This window comes from Cyanistes caeruleus, chromosome 1, assembly GCF_971803275.1.
Source record: "Cyanistes caeruleus chromosome 1, bCyaCae1.hap1.1, whole genome shotgun sequence".
NCBI lineage: Eukaryota > Metazoa > Chordata > Aves > Passeriformes > Paridae > Cyanistes > Cyanistes caeruleus.
Genome location: NC_141701.1, coordinates 53,217,450 through 53,234,776, shown reverse-complemented (window position 1 = coordinate 53,234,776; position 17,327 = coordinate 53,217,450). Strand labels below are relative to the sequence as shown.

At 34.9% G+C, this 17,327-nt stretch overlaps 1 protein-coding gene across 5 annotated transcripts in view; it reads right to left on the bottom strand.

Annotated features, from left to right (window-relative positions):
* Positions 1–17,327, bottom strand: part of CEP192 (centrosomal protein 192) — a 57,132-nt gene that overhangs the window by 18,793 nt on the left and 21,012 nt on the right. For all 5 annotated transcript variants that reach the window (XM_086892967.1, XM_086892978.1, XM_086892975.1 and 2 more), the window contains 15 exons: positions 16,086–16,234; positions 14,198–14,428; positions 12,598–12,723; positions 11,502–11,636; positions 11,237–11,300; positions 10,427–10,566; positions 10,211–10,303; positions 9,245–9,360; positions 7,537–7,713; positions 5,602–5,692; positions 4,693–4,869; positions 3,861–4,121; positions 3,559–3,668; positions 1,394–1,503; positions 58–199 (listed from right to left, as the gene is read on the bottom strand). In XM_086892967.1, coding sequence (XP_086749093.1) covers positions 58–199; positions 1,394–1,503; positions 3,559–3,668; positions 3,861–4,121; positions 4,693–4,869; positions 5,602–5,692; positions 7,537–7,713; positions 9,245–9,360; positions 10,211–10,303; positions 10,427–10,566; positions 11,237–11,300; positions 11,502–11,636; positions 12,598–12,723; positions 14,198–14,428; positions 16,086–16,234 — 2,122 coding nt within the window. The remainder of the gene's footprint in view (positions 1–57; positions 200–1,393; positions 1,504–3,558; positions 3,669–3,860; positions 4,122–4,692; positions 4,870–5,601; positions 5,693–7,536; positions 7,714–9,244; positions 9,361–10,210; positions 10,304–10,426; positions 10,567–11,236; positions 11,301–11,501; positions 11,637–12,597; positions 12,724–14,197; positions 14,429–16,085; positions 16,235–17,327) is intronic.

The following is a 17,327-nucleotide window of genomic DNA, read 5'->3' as shown; positions in this document are numbered from 1 at the left end:
CACCCTCACAAGAAAACATAATTACATGCACATAATTACTAATTTTTGTTCCAGTACCTGTCCAATTCCAAATGGGGTCCAGGAGACTGCTGAAAGCCATCCTGATCACAACTGGAGTATCCGACCACAGAAATGAGAACTTTTTGCATATTTGCATAGAAAAGATGGATATCATTTGTCTCTCGTGGGACGTCACATACTAAAAATGAGAGCAATAGAGAAATTCTAGTAAGAAAAATTCTAGAATACTCCAAAATTACATCACAGAGATTTAAGACATAGACCTAGTTAATCCATCAACTAAGAAATCCTAGATCATTCCAAAACTACTTCCTGCAAGTTTAGTTATCAGGCAAAGCTCAAAACTAACATCAAATACAATATATAAATCTGAATACATACCTTTTAAAACATTTTATTATAAGATATAATAAATATTACATATAAAAAAATAAATATAGAAAGATTATCGTAGTTTCCACCTTTATATAAATGCTATATACTAATTTGATTCCATGCCAAATTAGAGTTAGGTTTTACTTTTTTCTCTAACACTGGCTTAAAAACTTCAAAGGATACTCCAGAAGTCAAATATCTAATGTTCACTAGGATTTCACCCCAACTAAGACAAATGATAAAAACCTTTATTTTTCCAAGTAAAGACAATATACAGTTCCTAGGGAAAGAAATAGACCACATTTATTCAGGTGTAGTAGCCTTAGAACAGTAAGTAATTCCAAATGTGAGTATAACTAGCTCAAGAATAGGGTTTGACAGTAAATTTGGGACTTATGGGACTGAACAGTTGAAGAGATGTTTGAAGGAACCCTTTATAATATACTGTATTCTTATTGATGCATTTCTTACAAACAAGCAGATTAAAAGTTATTTATTTATTTATTATTATTAAATTTAGGAAGGAAAATAAATATATATTTTGGTGTCAGCCAAGCTGTCTGCCTCTCAATTTTCAAATATATTTGTGTACAACAAATTGAATCTTTCTCAATAGCTAATAAGGCAAATACTCTCTGAATAAAGTCAGCATTTTTAATGCTGTAATATTTATAGACTAGCATTTCATGTTGCTAGGAGAAAAGTACAGAAAATTATTTAAATAAATAATACTGAATGAAAAAAGGCAAATTTTGTTCTGATGGGTTGACCCTGGCTGGATGCCAGGTGCCCACCAAAACCATTCTATCACACAGCTTATCAGCTAGACTGGGAAAAGAAAATACAACAAAGCTTTGCCCAATACAACTGTCTCAATTCAGAATTTTTCTTTTACATTTATAAAAAAAGAGTGAAAAAGTAATTAGGATTCAAGTCAAAAGCACATTTGCCACACAAAAACAAGTATTATATTTTTTTTTTAAGAAGTCAGTCTTACCTTCTGTCACAAGTTGCTCCCCTTGAAATTCTTCATCAAACACAGCATTTCTCAATAAGTTGTTTTCTGGGATTATACGTTTTTCTACCTCAGGTTTACACATCACAGCTCTGTTAAACAGGGGTCATTAAATTAAACAAAGTACCAGAAACAACAAATTGAAAAGATTGACAGGAATCTTAAGAATCCAGCATAATTTTCACTTGATCATTTCTTGACCACACCAAGCTCAAATCTGGGAGCATTCATTTAAAACAAGCCTTTTCACAGTCTTAAAATGGTTAAAGAAATACCTGCTCTATTGCTCCAGAGTAAAAGGAAATACTGAAATAATGGTTGCCATATGTTTGTCTTTCCATACTTGTTCTCTGCTGTCAGTCACACCTACCTAGATTTTTGATAAGTACATCAGGCATCTGAGTGATGTTTCAATCACCACAGGAAGCAGGAGAATGCTATTTTGGTTACAAGTGAAAGCGTTTTGAGAGGAAAAATTGACTAGTCAATGTCAGAGTGGCAGCAGGTGCCAGCCAACAGCAGGAACTCAGAGCCAAGAAGCATGACTGCCAACAGAATAGAAAAGACTGGGAGGCACAGGGATATAAATAGTCCTGGGAAAAATGGGAAGCCACAGGTCAGCAAGAGGAAATCTGGCACCCAGATAAGGTCAGAGCCATGGAGGAGGAAAGAATACCCGAGGCACTACTAACTCTCAGATCTAAGCTACTTACCAGGCTGCTGACTATATATAATTTTGGAGTAAGGAACTTGGGGCACAAGTTGGTAGATGAGGCAGAGTACTCATTTTATATTACTGCTCCTAAGTCCCAAATCATATTCTCATTCTAGTGCACAATTACAGAATGGGGTTGAACTGGCTTAGAGAACTCCGTCATTGCAAGAAAGATCATTGAAATAATTGAAAGAAACATCACTTTCAAGTTATCAAGGGAGATTTCAGAGAACCTCCCACCAAGAAACAACCAGCTAGACCACTATTTTCAAGAACAATATGCCAGCCTGCTGACTAATAAAATCAACAAGTCATTTTGTATACATAACAACATCCAGAATCTCAATTTTAAAAGTTTCCAATAATACCTATGTAGCTGTATTGAGCTTCTAGATGGGTTTTCTGCTGATCTGTAGACCAAAACTGTTCCCTAAGTACTTCTAAGTAAGGAGGACTCCAAGATAGTGAGCATTGCCTCATACATAACAACTCATACAAAAAAATCAGGAACAAACATCTTCTACGATATCTTAAATAAGCCAGTTTCCTATCAAGGCCAGGAACTCAGCTATTCCATGAGCTTTTTATTCAAAGTCACACAGTTAAATTCAGCTGCATTTAACACTTCATTTGGATAAGAATATACACAATGACTTTCACACATTGTGAGGCAATAACATTTAAAAGCAATAATGAAATAATGCCATTTTGAAGTTTTGCACTGAATTATGATCATCAGCACCTTAGTGCCCCACCTAGTCCTAACATTCTGCATTACACTACACCCCATGGACAGCACAAATCACAAGTGCCACTTGTGTCACTGAAAGCAGAGTGTCATTTCTGTGTGTTTGAGTTATTCAACTGAAATGCAGAATGATATGGACACTATTTAAGATCAGCAAGGTATTTTCAACAAGTTTCCTTAGTGTCATGAGCATATGTGGATGTTATTTTTCTCATATACACATCAACTCAAACACATTCTTTGTCAACAGAATAGACATGAACCTTGTTTGAAATGTAATACTCCTGGATTTCAGTATTACTCTTTTCATGAGCCTTTTCTTTAAAAAGCAAAGTTACATACACATTAGGAAGAGAGATACTAAGACAGAACAGAGACCTCTTTTGATACAAAAAAGAAAACATTTCCCCAAAACCCAATTTTAAGAATTTAAGAAAGTTAAAACAGAATAAAATTCTCAACTAGGAATGTAGCTAAAGTGTGTAAGCAAAGCCATAAATGAACAAAGCCGCATCAACAAGTTACAGATGCAAGGCTTAATAGATCTCTACATATCATCATCACCTTTTAGTTTCTTCTTGCTCATTTTGGAAACATTTTAAAACCATACTTGTGGCAGCACATACCCCTAGCTTTAACTTCTTATTAAATATCTGTCTGTTACAATAGCAAAGCACATCTTACCTACGATACTGCTGCCTAAAAACTTCATCTCCCCAAAATAAGCAAACTGTCGATAGCAACATGCTTGGGTGGAAGCTTTTTTCCACTGGATTCCATGTTACAGTAATCACCTGATTAAAAAAATAGAGAACATACTAAAAAAAAAAATCTTATTGTTTGTATTAATGTTTGGAACACGAGTCAACAGATTACAATAATACAGGTGAAACAGGACATAAAAATTAGGTGAGATTTTAGTAAAGAACTAGTCACATATTTTCACTGATGATATTTAGTTTGTTAGAACAAAGCACCGTACTTACTTCATGTGTTCCTTCTCTTAGTACAAACTTCTCTGGAGACACTGTCATAACCTGAGGATCCATCACTGTTTTTGTCTGCAGGTTTCCCAGGCACAGAGCTTTAATATAAGCAGCCCGGGAACCTGTGTTTCTCACATGGAAGGAAGCTTTCTGTAATCTTGCAGACAATGGTCCTTCCAGTCTAACCATGAAGCTACCTGACAATTTTTTAACGTTTTCTAAAATTATATTGCTTGTTCCTCCATATCCAGATAACGGTATCTAGGAGAGAAAAAAAAACCACTATCAAAAAAGAAAAACAGTACTTCAAATGAAAAAAACGTCTTAATAAAAAAAATTTATGTACAGCTATAGAAAACTATATAAAGAGTTACAGAAAAATAAATGAAAATGTTATGAAAGTGAACTGAAAACTCTTTGCAAGAAACAGAAAGGCCTAAATTTTCAATCATTTTCATCAAACATCAATAAAAACTCAATCATTTTCAAGTTATATTTCCAAGTACCTTTAAGACCTACCTATAGAACAAGACAAGTTCATATTTTTTAACACTTCTAGAGTTAAAATCTTAGGCTACTTTTAATATAGTACATAAAGTATTACATCCTTCACAAAGGAAAGAACTGCATGCAAAATTGATACTAATTGAAAAATAATTGATACTAAAGCATTGAATTTAGTGCCCATATGATTTTAACAAGTATACAGATACCCATAATATGTATCTTCAATTTTCAGGTTTTTGATAGAAAAATCTATTCAGTGCTAGATTATCAATAATTGTGCAAAGAGTAAATTTAAAATTATTAGAAGTTATGTTGGGACTCTTACAGTAAACTTAATTCCTGGCTTTGATAGAATCCCCAGCTGTTTGATTTCCAGCTTTGCAAAGCAGCAAGTTAATCGAGTGGGTGTAAACATCAGGTATATGTTAGTATCTTCTTTGGGACGCATTTTGAGTTCCCAATTACTGGTTAAGCGTTCTTCTGATCCAAATATACTTTGCAGCTATAAAAAAATAGACATCAGAACAAAGTGACTATAATAGGAATAAAACATAGCAGTAAAACTTACTACACTTGGAAGGAAGAATTACCTTCTTCGAACTCCACGTTATCTTCTTTGACAATGGCATATTTAAAGTTGCAATACTTAATAAGCAATGAAAAGACAAAGTCCAAAATACTTGATATTCCCATAATGAACATTTTGATGCCTCTCATTTTAGACAGACTGTTCTGCTCTCAATCCCCAACCTGTCAAGACTGAACTACCTCAGCACTACATTAATTCTCTGTCAGTATAAGATTTTAGATTTAAAAAAATCTGAACTTCTGACAGAAAAAGAGGATGTAAGTCAGTGCAGGTTACATAACAAAAAGACCCACTGGGCACAGTAATTCTTAAAGGCTAATTCCAGTTTTTCTATACTTTTCTAGACTCCCTCCTGCAAGAAGGGCCACTGGTGGATCACTCCACCAAGTACTGACTCTGTTGTGATACAGCAGCTGACAGAGCTGACAGAGCTGTAAACTACGCTCGAGTTTGCTGCAGTGCTCTTATTTCAGCCACTCCCAATGATACAAGTAGAGCTTAAGCTCACTCATCTATACCACACTCATCTTGGCAGTCTCAAAACAAATACACAGCCTGCAAAGACTTCAGGGCAAAAACATTTTCATTATAAACATAGCCTGGTAACTGTCACAAACACTAATGAGAAACTTTAATGACAGCCACCTGAAAGGAGTCTTGATCCTGGCCTCTTATCAGCAATCTTAAATGTTGGGTCACAGACGGAGAATCATTTCTTAGAATTAACTTCTTCTGTCTGAAAAATATGTTTGGTTAGATTTTACAGCAAATACAAATTAACTGCATATATTAATTCATGGAAACAATAGAACTAGGACAGTCAATTTTGAAGTAATTTAATGGGAAAAAAAAATCACCTCTTGGAACAATAGAATATGTTAAATAGAAAGTTATTTCTGTATTGTCAACCTTACACACCTACACTGTTATACACCACAACAGATGAATACTCATATAGTAAAACAATCCCCAAATATACATATATATATTAATATATCTATATATAGCTTTTCTGATGTTCAAGAACTGTACTCAACAGCCTGAACTTTCAAAGAAACCAGCAAAGAAACCAGTTCAAAGAAACTGGTTTCAAAGAAACCAGTTTTTGTGTTTCAACACAAAAACTCCTTAAAAATCCCCACTTCAGTACACAGTTTTGATGAGATTATCCAGACACACTGCAGAAACAAAGTCTTGTGAGTAGTCTGGCCCAGATCCACTGGAACAGTTGTAAAGAACTAAATTCAGGATAACTTTTTGTGTAAATTCTCAATGTAATAGCAATACAGAAAGTTATGGTCACTTGACAGAATCAGGTTGACCAAAATTTTTTTTTTCCTCTATGACACATCCTCGCATTGACCAGGCTTCTGGTATTTAGGGCTTTCCTCAGCAGAGGTAGAAAATATCCCCAGCAAGAGCAAGTGACTTTGTCATTTTAACAAGTCAAAAAACATTGACCGATGAATTTGACAAGTCCTAAAACTGCTACAGCCTAAGAGAATAGATCATGCAGTTGGAGGAATCGAAGAGGAGGACAGAGAGAGCAAAGCCTTTCTCTGTCAACACTGGCAGACACTCTTTTGTACTCTGTTGAAACAAAATGACAGAAATAATTTCAACTTCCTAAAACCAAAGGTTCATTAAAACTGTTTTACAGGAGGAAGAGAAAATAAGAAGACTGCAGTATACAGGAAAGAAGGAGTAATTCCCAAACACCAAACAATCTTCTAACAGTAGGTTAGAAGAATACTACCCTAGAAAAACAGAAATGCAGCTACCAGGAAGAGTTCTTGGCTACAAACATGGATTGATTTTAAACCACCAGGAAATCATTAGATTCCTCAAAAGTTTCAGTATCAAACAACAGTGGATTATGCCTTCAAGTAATTATTATGAAGGAATTAGAATTATTAGAAGTTCGGAGATCTGCAAAACTTGCAGACTTTACATGTAAAGCAAGCAAAGAATATCCTAACAATTATGAACAGTTTCATTAAAGCATGGAATACTGAACATGTAAACTTGAAACTAAACATGTGGGGACAAAAAGTAGTCTTAAAGATAAAGTAATTCATAATTAGGGGCAAAACAGACTATCACTAAAAGTTTTAACACTGAAACACATTCAAACCAATTAAGGGATGTTCAATAGTTTATGCTATTCAGATGGTCAAATTACATTACACAGACTGGATTCTATTCATTGTAATGGTGAGATTAAGCATAATTAATTTCTAGCAGGAGATAGGCATCAAAAGAACCAAAAGAAATTTTTCTATCATCTTAGTTCAAAAATACCTTTCTACTCATTTCTACTTACATGGCATATTAAACAAAAAATTAGATATTCTAGTCGTAACTGAAGATTCCTCGAGAATACACAAAGCTCAAACAAGATCAGTTTGTTTCCAAAACTTTCTTGCACAAGAAAAGCAATTGTAATATACTGCTTTCACTTGAGGCATAAAAAAATCACTGTGAATCATCAATGTGAATAGGAAATTTTACTTCAAATAAGTGCAATATAAAATACCCAACTTGATATTTTAAATGAACAGCTTTCCAGCTTATACTTACACTGACGATCCAAGTGCTACTGCTCCCCAGGCAATGAACTGCTTGTTGGAGAGGATGGGTGGAATGTCTGAGCACCCAGCAGCTGTATTCACAGGTGTGTTTTTCCCAGATTCTACCTCACCTTTTATCATCACTTCAAACTGAGGCCCAGATGGCAGCACAAGGATTTTCAAAATACTTCAAAAACAAATAAATAAATTTAAATCCCACAACAGAACAAAATTAGCTGATGAAATCAAAACACAACTGAAAAATATATTACAGATAGGCATTTTTAAAACTACCTTCTTAAGGCAGATATACAAATACTTCTTTTTATTTTATGACAAAGGCCAACTTTAGGCATAGCCCTACATTTAAATCCTTTGGGCTGTAAATACACATCACATGAACCTCACACAGTCTTCTGAAGTATTTCATCTGGAAATGATTGAGACATATATTTAAGAGACTACAGCTCAGCAAAGTATATTTTTGTCCATACTAATTTCTAATTATTTTGACAGACTAATTTTAGAAAGAAATAAAGTCTGGCTGTAGATTGAAGAGATGTCTTTTGAATGCCATGAGAAACTTCACTGAATTTTTACAGGTGTGAGACATCCAGGAGCACCAAGGAAGGAAACCTAGCTTTTAAATAATAGCCTGAATCATTTACTATAGACACACTTCAAGTCAAGAACAAAACTCCAGAAAGTCCACTCTAGCTGTCAGTGAATCCCTATGATGCCTGCTGACAAAGCCCTGAATCCCATCAGCAGGGAACATGGACCCTTGTTACTGCCTCTGTTTATTCGTCTTTCAGCAGCTCTTTGATGTAGACTACAAAGTTTCTAATCCTTCTGAGTACCTCAAGCCTGTAAAAATTCAACTTATCCAATAGGATCATACTGTCACTAGCACAGAATTCCTCACTGTTTAATTTAAATGCACTGGGGAGGCCTGGTTAAGCTAGCTAATGAAGTTGAACATATTCTGAAGATAATTCTTTTTCCATTCTTGCCCTATCACAGCAGATACTGGAAAGCATGTAACAAGAGAGGAAAGGCTGCTCTGGAGAAATGAGTCAGACCACTGTCATTGCCAAAAATTCTTAAATGACATCTTAACTGTCACTTGAACCAATCAAGTTTGTTTTGCAGAATGAAGTTCAGCATGAACAATATGCTCATTCGCTAATGAGCAAAACTATGAATGCCCCTTCCATCTGCAATAGGAACATGTATATTAGTACAGTACAGAACAAACTTTTATCTGACTACAGCAGACAAATGAATACTTATGATTCTGGTCTGTTCTTGAGTTTTTCACACGTAAAATAGAAATAGCATTCCCCTTGCCTCAGCAGAGAAAGAGGGAAGCAACTGAAGGGGCTGCTGAAAGTAAGTATTTTGAAGCTTTGTTGTACTTTAGAAATAGCTACCATATAAATGGCCTCAGGGACTTACTCATTTATTTACACTAAAAAGTCTTGGAGTATTTCTTGATGGGAAATATTATCTATTAATTCTGCTATACACACCTTTAGAGGCAGATAATCTATAGAAAAGGTGAACTTCAACAAAAACACTTTTGTAATGGATGAGAACTCTCATGAAAACAACTGAAGCCAAAGACTCTCATATGGGTAAAACTTTCAATTTGTTCATTACCTTAAGGTAAAAAGTAGTTCAGTTTAACATATGTAGCACAGTGTCAGTTATATTACCTTTCTGTAGTTGTTGTGCTTTTTGGAAAAAACTGGACAGTCACTACTTTTTCTTCTCCAGGAAAAAGGAAAAGGTCCTCAGGTTTAACAGCAAAGCAGCTGTCCTGATCTGATGTCTGAAAGCAGGCAAGGGCAAAAAGGAGCCTTAGTTACCTATTCTAAGGGATTAAACACGTCTACAACAGGTAATGCAGTTTGGCTGTGCACCTGTTGTACATTTAGTTCAGACAATTTGAATACACCTGGAGTCTTCAACACTATCAATTAGTACCCAGCATTCTTGCTTAATGTGGCATTAAGTGGTCATATATCCTATTTCCATGGTCTTTGATCCTAGAAATGATGGGCAAACATATCTCTTTTTTCTAACATGGAACCAACTGTTCCTTCTGTTGACTTTGAAATGCAAGTTTCAAATGTGTTTAGTTATCTTTCAGTCTGGAACCACATTTTCCGTGGATTCTTAAAAAGATCAAGTAAAGACACTGCATGTCTGAAAAGAATTCACTTTGAGTTGGCAAGATGTACACTAAAAACTTGCAATTTTTGCAAGTTTTGCACTAAAAACTGCAAATAAAATGCAGTTTTCTTAGAAAATATAGATGTTTCCCAATGCTAATATTCATCTTTGCCTTAAGCAGTCTTTACCAGCTAACTAACAACTGCTGTGCAGCACAGGCTTCACTACTTTTACATATAACAAATCTTTTAGTTAAAATTTAGTAAAGATCATAAAGGTATGTTTGTTATAACAAATAAAGCTGAAGTTGAGGAAAAGAACACCCATGTGCTTTTTCCAAAAAAAATAAGCTAATCTCTTTGCCATCTTCCATTCCCTTTACTCATAAACTCATAAAGCTTCTGTGAAACCACAGAGCTGAGCTAAAATCTCAAGGCTCAGCTCCAGCTTCAGTACAATATGAACAGCACAAAAATCATGATTTCAAGAGAGAAAAGCCAACCTACCTTAACTTTCAAATGTACGCTAATGTTTCCAGCATTTTCCAATGGCAGCTGCTGCTTGACTGTTGAACCCACACTAGTAGATAGATATATTTTCTGTAAAAATTAAGTAAGTGTAGGTTTGTATATACACATACATAATAAAACCAAACATTACAAAAGTAGGAGGCTAGGAGAGGCAAACTGTTCTTGAAATACAATTTGTAAATGTACACAAACCTGTAAGTCCTTTGGAGTATGTATCCTTGCTGTTCCAGCTCTTGCTCTGAGAGAAATACTTCTAATCACAGTGCTAGGTCCTGGACTGTCCACTTCTACATCCACTCTTGCCAAGATCTCCTCTGCTGGACCCAAGGAGTCTAGGAACAATTTCATGAGTAGCAAAAGCAAGCAAGTCTACCAACAGCAAAGGCCATTCCTATGGATGCATGTCTCACTTCAGCTACTCTTCAATATTAAGATATTCAAGTGCTCATAATAACAGAAGCTCTCCCATTCCTCATGCAACACTTTTTTCCTCTTTTAAATTAAGTCTCACAGGATCTTATTTAAGAGTTTTACCTTTTTGTCAAATGTGACTGAAATTGTCACTAATTCAAAAAAAACCCATCCTACCACACCAGCCAAACTAGCTGATATATGTACTATTTTCTATTCAGAAAGCCAGAACAATTCAGAGGGTTTTTTTGCAATTTTTTTGCAATTAATTAATTATTTTGCAATTAATGCAATGTTTTCTTAACTGATGGTTTAATTTCCTCACTTAAAGGAGTTCACACAAATTCCAGGCATCTTGCAGTACAAACTTTGTACAGCTTCATACTGAAGTAAAAATATCCCTGGTAATATATAAAGGATTAAGACATAGAGGTATTCTGCCTCCTACAGTTACTAAAAATAAGTATGATACCTGAAATATTAGCAAACCAAACATGGTTTCAAGTTTGCAGCCTGCTCCTGTGATTCTAACACATGTATATATTAAAAGTAAAATCTGTTTCAGCTGAAATGAAAATCAAGTTACTTTACCTGAACAAGAAATTTGTTTCTTAGGTGCACGGAACAGAACCCAAACTGTTAAAGCTTCAGGATCCTGAAAAAGAAATTGGTTGACTCACTTTATGGAAGGCAGAAAATTATTGAGAGGACAAAACATGCAAACAAAACATGAAAAAAACCTAAACATGCAAAAAGGTTCACTGCCCAAAAAAACATTACTGTGAACTCAAATATTCAGCACCATCATTTCAGACAGCAAGTAAAACAAAGAATAGGCTAATTACAAACTACTCACTTGTCCATCATAGCTTGCATGTATCACATGATTTACAACTGACGGAGCTGCTGTCTGAGAAACTGCATCCATTTGTTCACTAGAAGTATTAACAGGTTCCTTGGAAAAGGTGAAGCACCTCCAGGCTACTGCATTCTGTTAAAAAAAAAAAAAAAGTATTACAAGTATTAAATCCCTTACTGTCACTAACATCAATGATGACAAAGCTGAGAAACGCAAGACAAGTTTTGAATGATCCAAGTAGTTTGGAAAAAAATTAGGCTGTAGTTTTGGTAAGTATATGATAGTCCAGCAAATCCTCAAAAAAAATAGGAAATGCTTTTGCAGCAAAAGGGGACAAGCAGAGTCTGGTTAGATTAAGCCTTCAAGAAGTTTGGCTGTTGAAACATCACTAATCCCCAAGACAACCTGATCCACCTTAACGTAAGGCCAGTCCTTTGTTGTTCCCCTGTATAAGGAACCAAGGCCAGCTCACCCCACAGCACAAACCAGCAGTCAGCCCAGCCTAGACAAAAACGTGTAAACTGCCTTGCCAGAGATGTAGAGAGGACCACACTGTAGCCTCTCAGACAGGCTATTATCTAGTGAGAGACAAAGCAAATAGAACAAGGAAGAGGCAGTATGTTAAACTTGCTAGCAACAAGCTTGGCTGCTTGTTCCAACAGTCAGCTGTTTCATTTGAATAGCGGAATACATCTTCAGCTTCTCAAAGAGAAGAGGGAAGCTTCCAGCTTCCTCACCTTCTCAAAGGGAAGGTTTAGGCAACACAACCCTTTTCCTATCTGCTGCCCTGTGCTGTCAAAACAAGCATCAGAGGCAGAATCCTATGGCTAAACTATAAAAAGTAACCAACAGACATGAAACAAAACACTACACACCTATCCCAGAAGCATTTTTGTTGGTACCATTACAGCAGAGTCAGATTACCACCCTACAAAAACTATTTCTTTCCTGACTAACAAAAGACTTCTTGGGAACCTTACATCTAGTGTCTCCAAGATATATTTCTTAATGATATGTAACATGAAGTGTTTGGGTATTAAACTTCAGTATCAAAAGATGTTAACTCTCACATACATAAGTTTACTGTACTTACTGCATTAATAATAAGTCTAATTGGCACAAAAGCATGGGTTTTGTTGATAAGTTTTAGGGGAAGAGCCTTCCAACTGCCAAAAGGCAAGTCACCAAAATCCAGGCAATCTCCTTTTCCTGTTTCCACCTGGTTTTAAAACAAAGCAGAACTTAGAAGAAAGGAAATCTTTCAAAACACATTACCCTTCAAAAGTACCAGGAAAGAAAGGATGTTACTCGCCTTTCCATCCTCTTAACCCTATATCCACATATAATATAAACTTTCCACCAGGGGTAGGAGTAGTCTAAGAATCATGTTTTCTTTAATATTAGAAGGGGTTAAAGACAATTGTCTGTCTCCCATGCACTTTGCCTCAATCAATTAAGCCAGTCTTAGTGCAGTTTATCCACCAAAATCCAGCAAACAATCAAGTTATTTTGGATAATTCAAATTAAAAGTAAGTATAAACACTGATTATTGCAAGCAAGTAAAATATGTCAATTTTAGATAGTTAAAAACTCATTTCAGCAAGTTAAAAGTCAAGAAAATAACTAAGGGGAAGTTAATTTTTGCTGAAACCAAAAATTAAATCAATTTGCTTAAAAACACTTAAGTGTCATGATCTGCAGTAAAATACAGCTTTTATTTGGTACTTGTTCCAATCTCAAGAATGTAACAACATGCAGAGATTGAGCACGGGGTTTAAATTTTATCTGAACATGACACAAGTTTGAGCTATATACTATGAAGAACATGGAAAACGGACTACATGTAAAAGAATAAACAATGTATTAAAAATAAATAAAAATTTATGGAAGAAGCATTAAAAATTATATCCATTCCTGTGCATTCATTACTTCAAAACACATAATTAGCCCAAAGCAAGTTAAAAGACCACCGTAAATGAAAAAAAAAAATGTTAGCTGTGGCTGATGACTGAAAATTTTACTTTTTCCTTTTATCCATTATGTCACAAACTACCATATAATTTGTTCAGGCACCTCCAAAAATAAAATCAAGCCTTTTTCTGCCTATCCATACTCTTAAATCTAGATCTATATGAAGCCAGGTTAAATTATAAATGTCACACTGTCTTCCACCTGGTTGTCCTTCATGACAAGACACAAGACAAGAGCACTTTACACATGCACTTACTTTTAATTTTTAATTTGTCCAAAATAAGAAAATATTCTCTACAATTATAAACAAGCTAGAGGTAGTAAGAAACCAAGACAAAGCCTACTTGATGTAAAAAAATAAAGAAATCCTTACAATTGGAAATAAATGCTTTCTGTTACATTAAATGTCCAATGCAACAGAGCAGATAACTAGTAAGCATCAGATGTTTAAGTCTTGCCCAGTCTTTTAACAATGAAAAGGTAATGCATTTTAATTTATTCTTTCCACACAGAACCCTTCATTTCCAGCAAGTTGCTTTTCCACAACTGGAACTTCCCAGAGAGCAATAAGCTTCTCAAAAATCTTATTATATTCCCACTCAAAACATATGAAATTCTAGGTTTCTTTGAGGAATAACCCTTGCAACCCCATTATTTTCTAGTGTCATTAAATTATTCATACGATTGCAACAATGAAAGGCCCACAATAAGCAGCAACTTACTTCTAAATTAGGATTTTCAGCAACTGCTGTCAGAACTACCCTGCTTGCCAAGGCTTCTGACTGAACGATTGTCTCGGCATCTGCAGAAACTGGCCAAGATGAAACATTGAGGATACACTGGAAGATCCCAGAATGGGAAGGTAAGAAAAGTATTTTCAGGTCATTGGTAGAAAATGGTCCTACAATGGCTTTGTTCTTGAAAACCAGACATTGATATTCCATAGGATCCATCTGAAAAACAAAAAACCTGTCATTTTCAAACAGGCCTTTTACCAGAAGACAATTCCTTTCCAAATACCACATTTGTCTGGCACCACTGCTTAACACAGATGTTATATATATATATATATTCTTCCTCCACTTAATGCATCTTCATATCCATGGCCCACTCCATGGAACATCTGCATCCTGCTCAACTGAAGGTCTTTTAATTTAAACAGAGAAGTCAGTCTGAAAACTGCTGAGGTTTCTTTCTGCCATCTAGTGAAAGACTGACACTGGGAAAATTAATAAGTAAACCCCTGATTTTTGAGAAAGAACAGCAGCGTATCTCAGAGTTGACTGAAAAAAAAGTAGTTCTAATCACACTGTGCAAACAATTGCATATATTTATTCATGGAAACAACTGTAAAGGAAGTTTATGTTAAAAATCACCTCTTGATACAACAGAATTGCTTTACAGAAGCTGCATAAAAGCCCTATAAAGCCAATTAGAAAATTATGCAACAAATCCTTATTCTCATATACACATACACATATATATATATATATATATATATATATATACACACATATATAAATATTATACAAATATTATACATGAACACACAGAATTGTGGCTTGATGTTCTTTAAAAAGGAAGCATTCTGAGAAAACAAGATCAAAACCAGAAATCATACTACTGTAAAGACACATATTACATCTGCTGGAAGAATATACCTGAGGGATGTGATCAGGATTTCTAAGACATATAAGCTACAATACTTAAAGCAAAACATTGTCTGCTATTCCTCAGTAATATGGACCAAATAAAAATGGCAAGAACTGTATTTAAAAAAATAAAATACAAATAAATAAAATTTAAATAAATAAAAAAGCAGTACTTTATACAATCTATGACTGAACTGTGGACAGCACTGCATAGTTTCAACAGATTAGCTCAATAAAGAGTACTCTACCTAAAACTAATAAGAACAGAAATAACACAGAGCACTGAAGTTACCAGAAGCTCTGAGTATCCTATGTATGCTTGTTCTGTTGTTATATTCTTCTCCCCTAAGTGTATTCATCAATAAAAGAAATTATTCTGATGGATCTTGGCTCAAACTCATTTCTAAAGTCTTCAAGATATTTTACTTCTGGAACTATTACTAAGATAACAGAAGTATATAGAATTTGACAAAATTGAAGTTCAACACAGCCAATCTATGGCCTACAAGCTACCTACAACACACAGAACAACCCGTCTAGTTTGAAGCCTACTCCAAGTATTTTTCATTCTCCATCACTCAAGATCTCCTGATTTCAAGAAAAAGAGGAGCAAACTGCCAAAAATGTTTTAGCAGTAACATTCCTCAGCGTGAATGTTTTCTGGCCTAGGGCTAACACTTCTTGCCTACACAGTAGTGGGAATGAATAACCCATAAACTCAAACCTTCCACACTTCATGCACACAAAACAATTCTACACATCAATCACCTCGTGTGGCATTTACCTTACAAATTTGTCAAGTGGCCTGGCTAAAGAAAGTAGCATTGCTTTTATGCATATTAACTACAAAGCAGGGAAAAAAACCACAAATCTGTAAAGAGGACCTTAATTTTACATATGATATCTGGTAAGATTACAGTATTATTCATCTTTACCGAAAAAAAAAAAAATCTCCTACCTTTTCCCCATTAATTGAAACACTGAGTATTCCAATGTTGACCTGCAACCACCGGTCAGTTGGATTATAAATGCTAAGAACTGTCTGTGATGCAATTCCCACACAACAGGCATTAGAGAACTTCAGTTCCTCTGGTACTTTTATATGTCCTTTGGAAGAAAATACGCTCTGTTAGTTACAGGTACTCAGAAGCAAATCAGCACTCAGGCTGCCACCAAGTTTATGATCTCATCTGACAAATGCTTCATTATGGCAAGGAAAGGTTTGACAACAGTTCTCATAAGAATATTTTCCACAGGCATGAAATTTGAAATTTCGATCAATTCTAATTTGCATCTTGAAATTCTACTGTCACAAAAATAAATACTTATGGAAATAGCACATTCCATACATACAAACAAAATGTGTATATATACACCTGATATAAAATACTCAGTGGTCACAATTTAATCAGTACTAGCCCAACTGAGAAAATTTGAACATTACTATTACAAAATCTTGTTAGTATAAAAATAGGTAAGGAGTATTTCACTATTTTAAAATGCACTAAGAAGTGCATCTCAATGACTTGGAAGAATCAGTAAACAAGCTCTAAACTGTCACAGATTCAAATCTTCAACCTTACTAGCTTGTCATTTAGGCAGAAAGAATTAGCCATAAAAAAAAAAGGTATAGCAAAAAATAACTAACAAGATTGTAGGTTAAAACAAGTTTCTAAAATTAAATAGTAATTTGTGATGGCTAGGTTTAGCATTTACTCTAGATACTGAGTAAAAACAGAAAGGACAGAAGACATTTGACAGCTTGTCTTTCCCTTCATAACCAGCAAACAGTTTCAACCCTCCATGGGGTTCAGACTTCTTAAGAGCTTTGGCCTTCACTGACTGCAAATACAAATTAGGCTGAAAATAGAAATGCCCTCTGTTTTCCACATAAAATACAATGGAATTTCAAGAGCATGACTTGTCTTGCCTAGTTTCAACTGCAGCTAGGATTTCTCTTCCTCCTATGAAAGGTAGCTCTAGATCCTTCACACAAACACAAAACTACTTAATATTGAAGAATGCTGAAATTCTTCTAAATTATGGGAAATGTTTTTTAAGACCATTAGGGGAGCTATAAGAATAGACACTGAATTCAGAGAACAACATTGAACAAGAAAAGCTAGTAATAGTGTTTGCATGAACAATAATTGCAGTTACACTTAGTACCATCTTAATTTTATTTACTACAACATAAGCA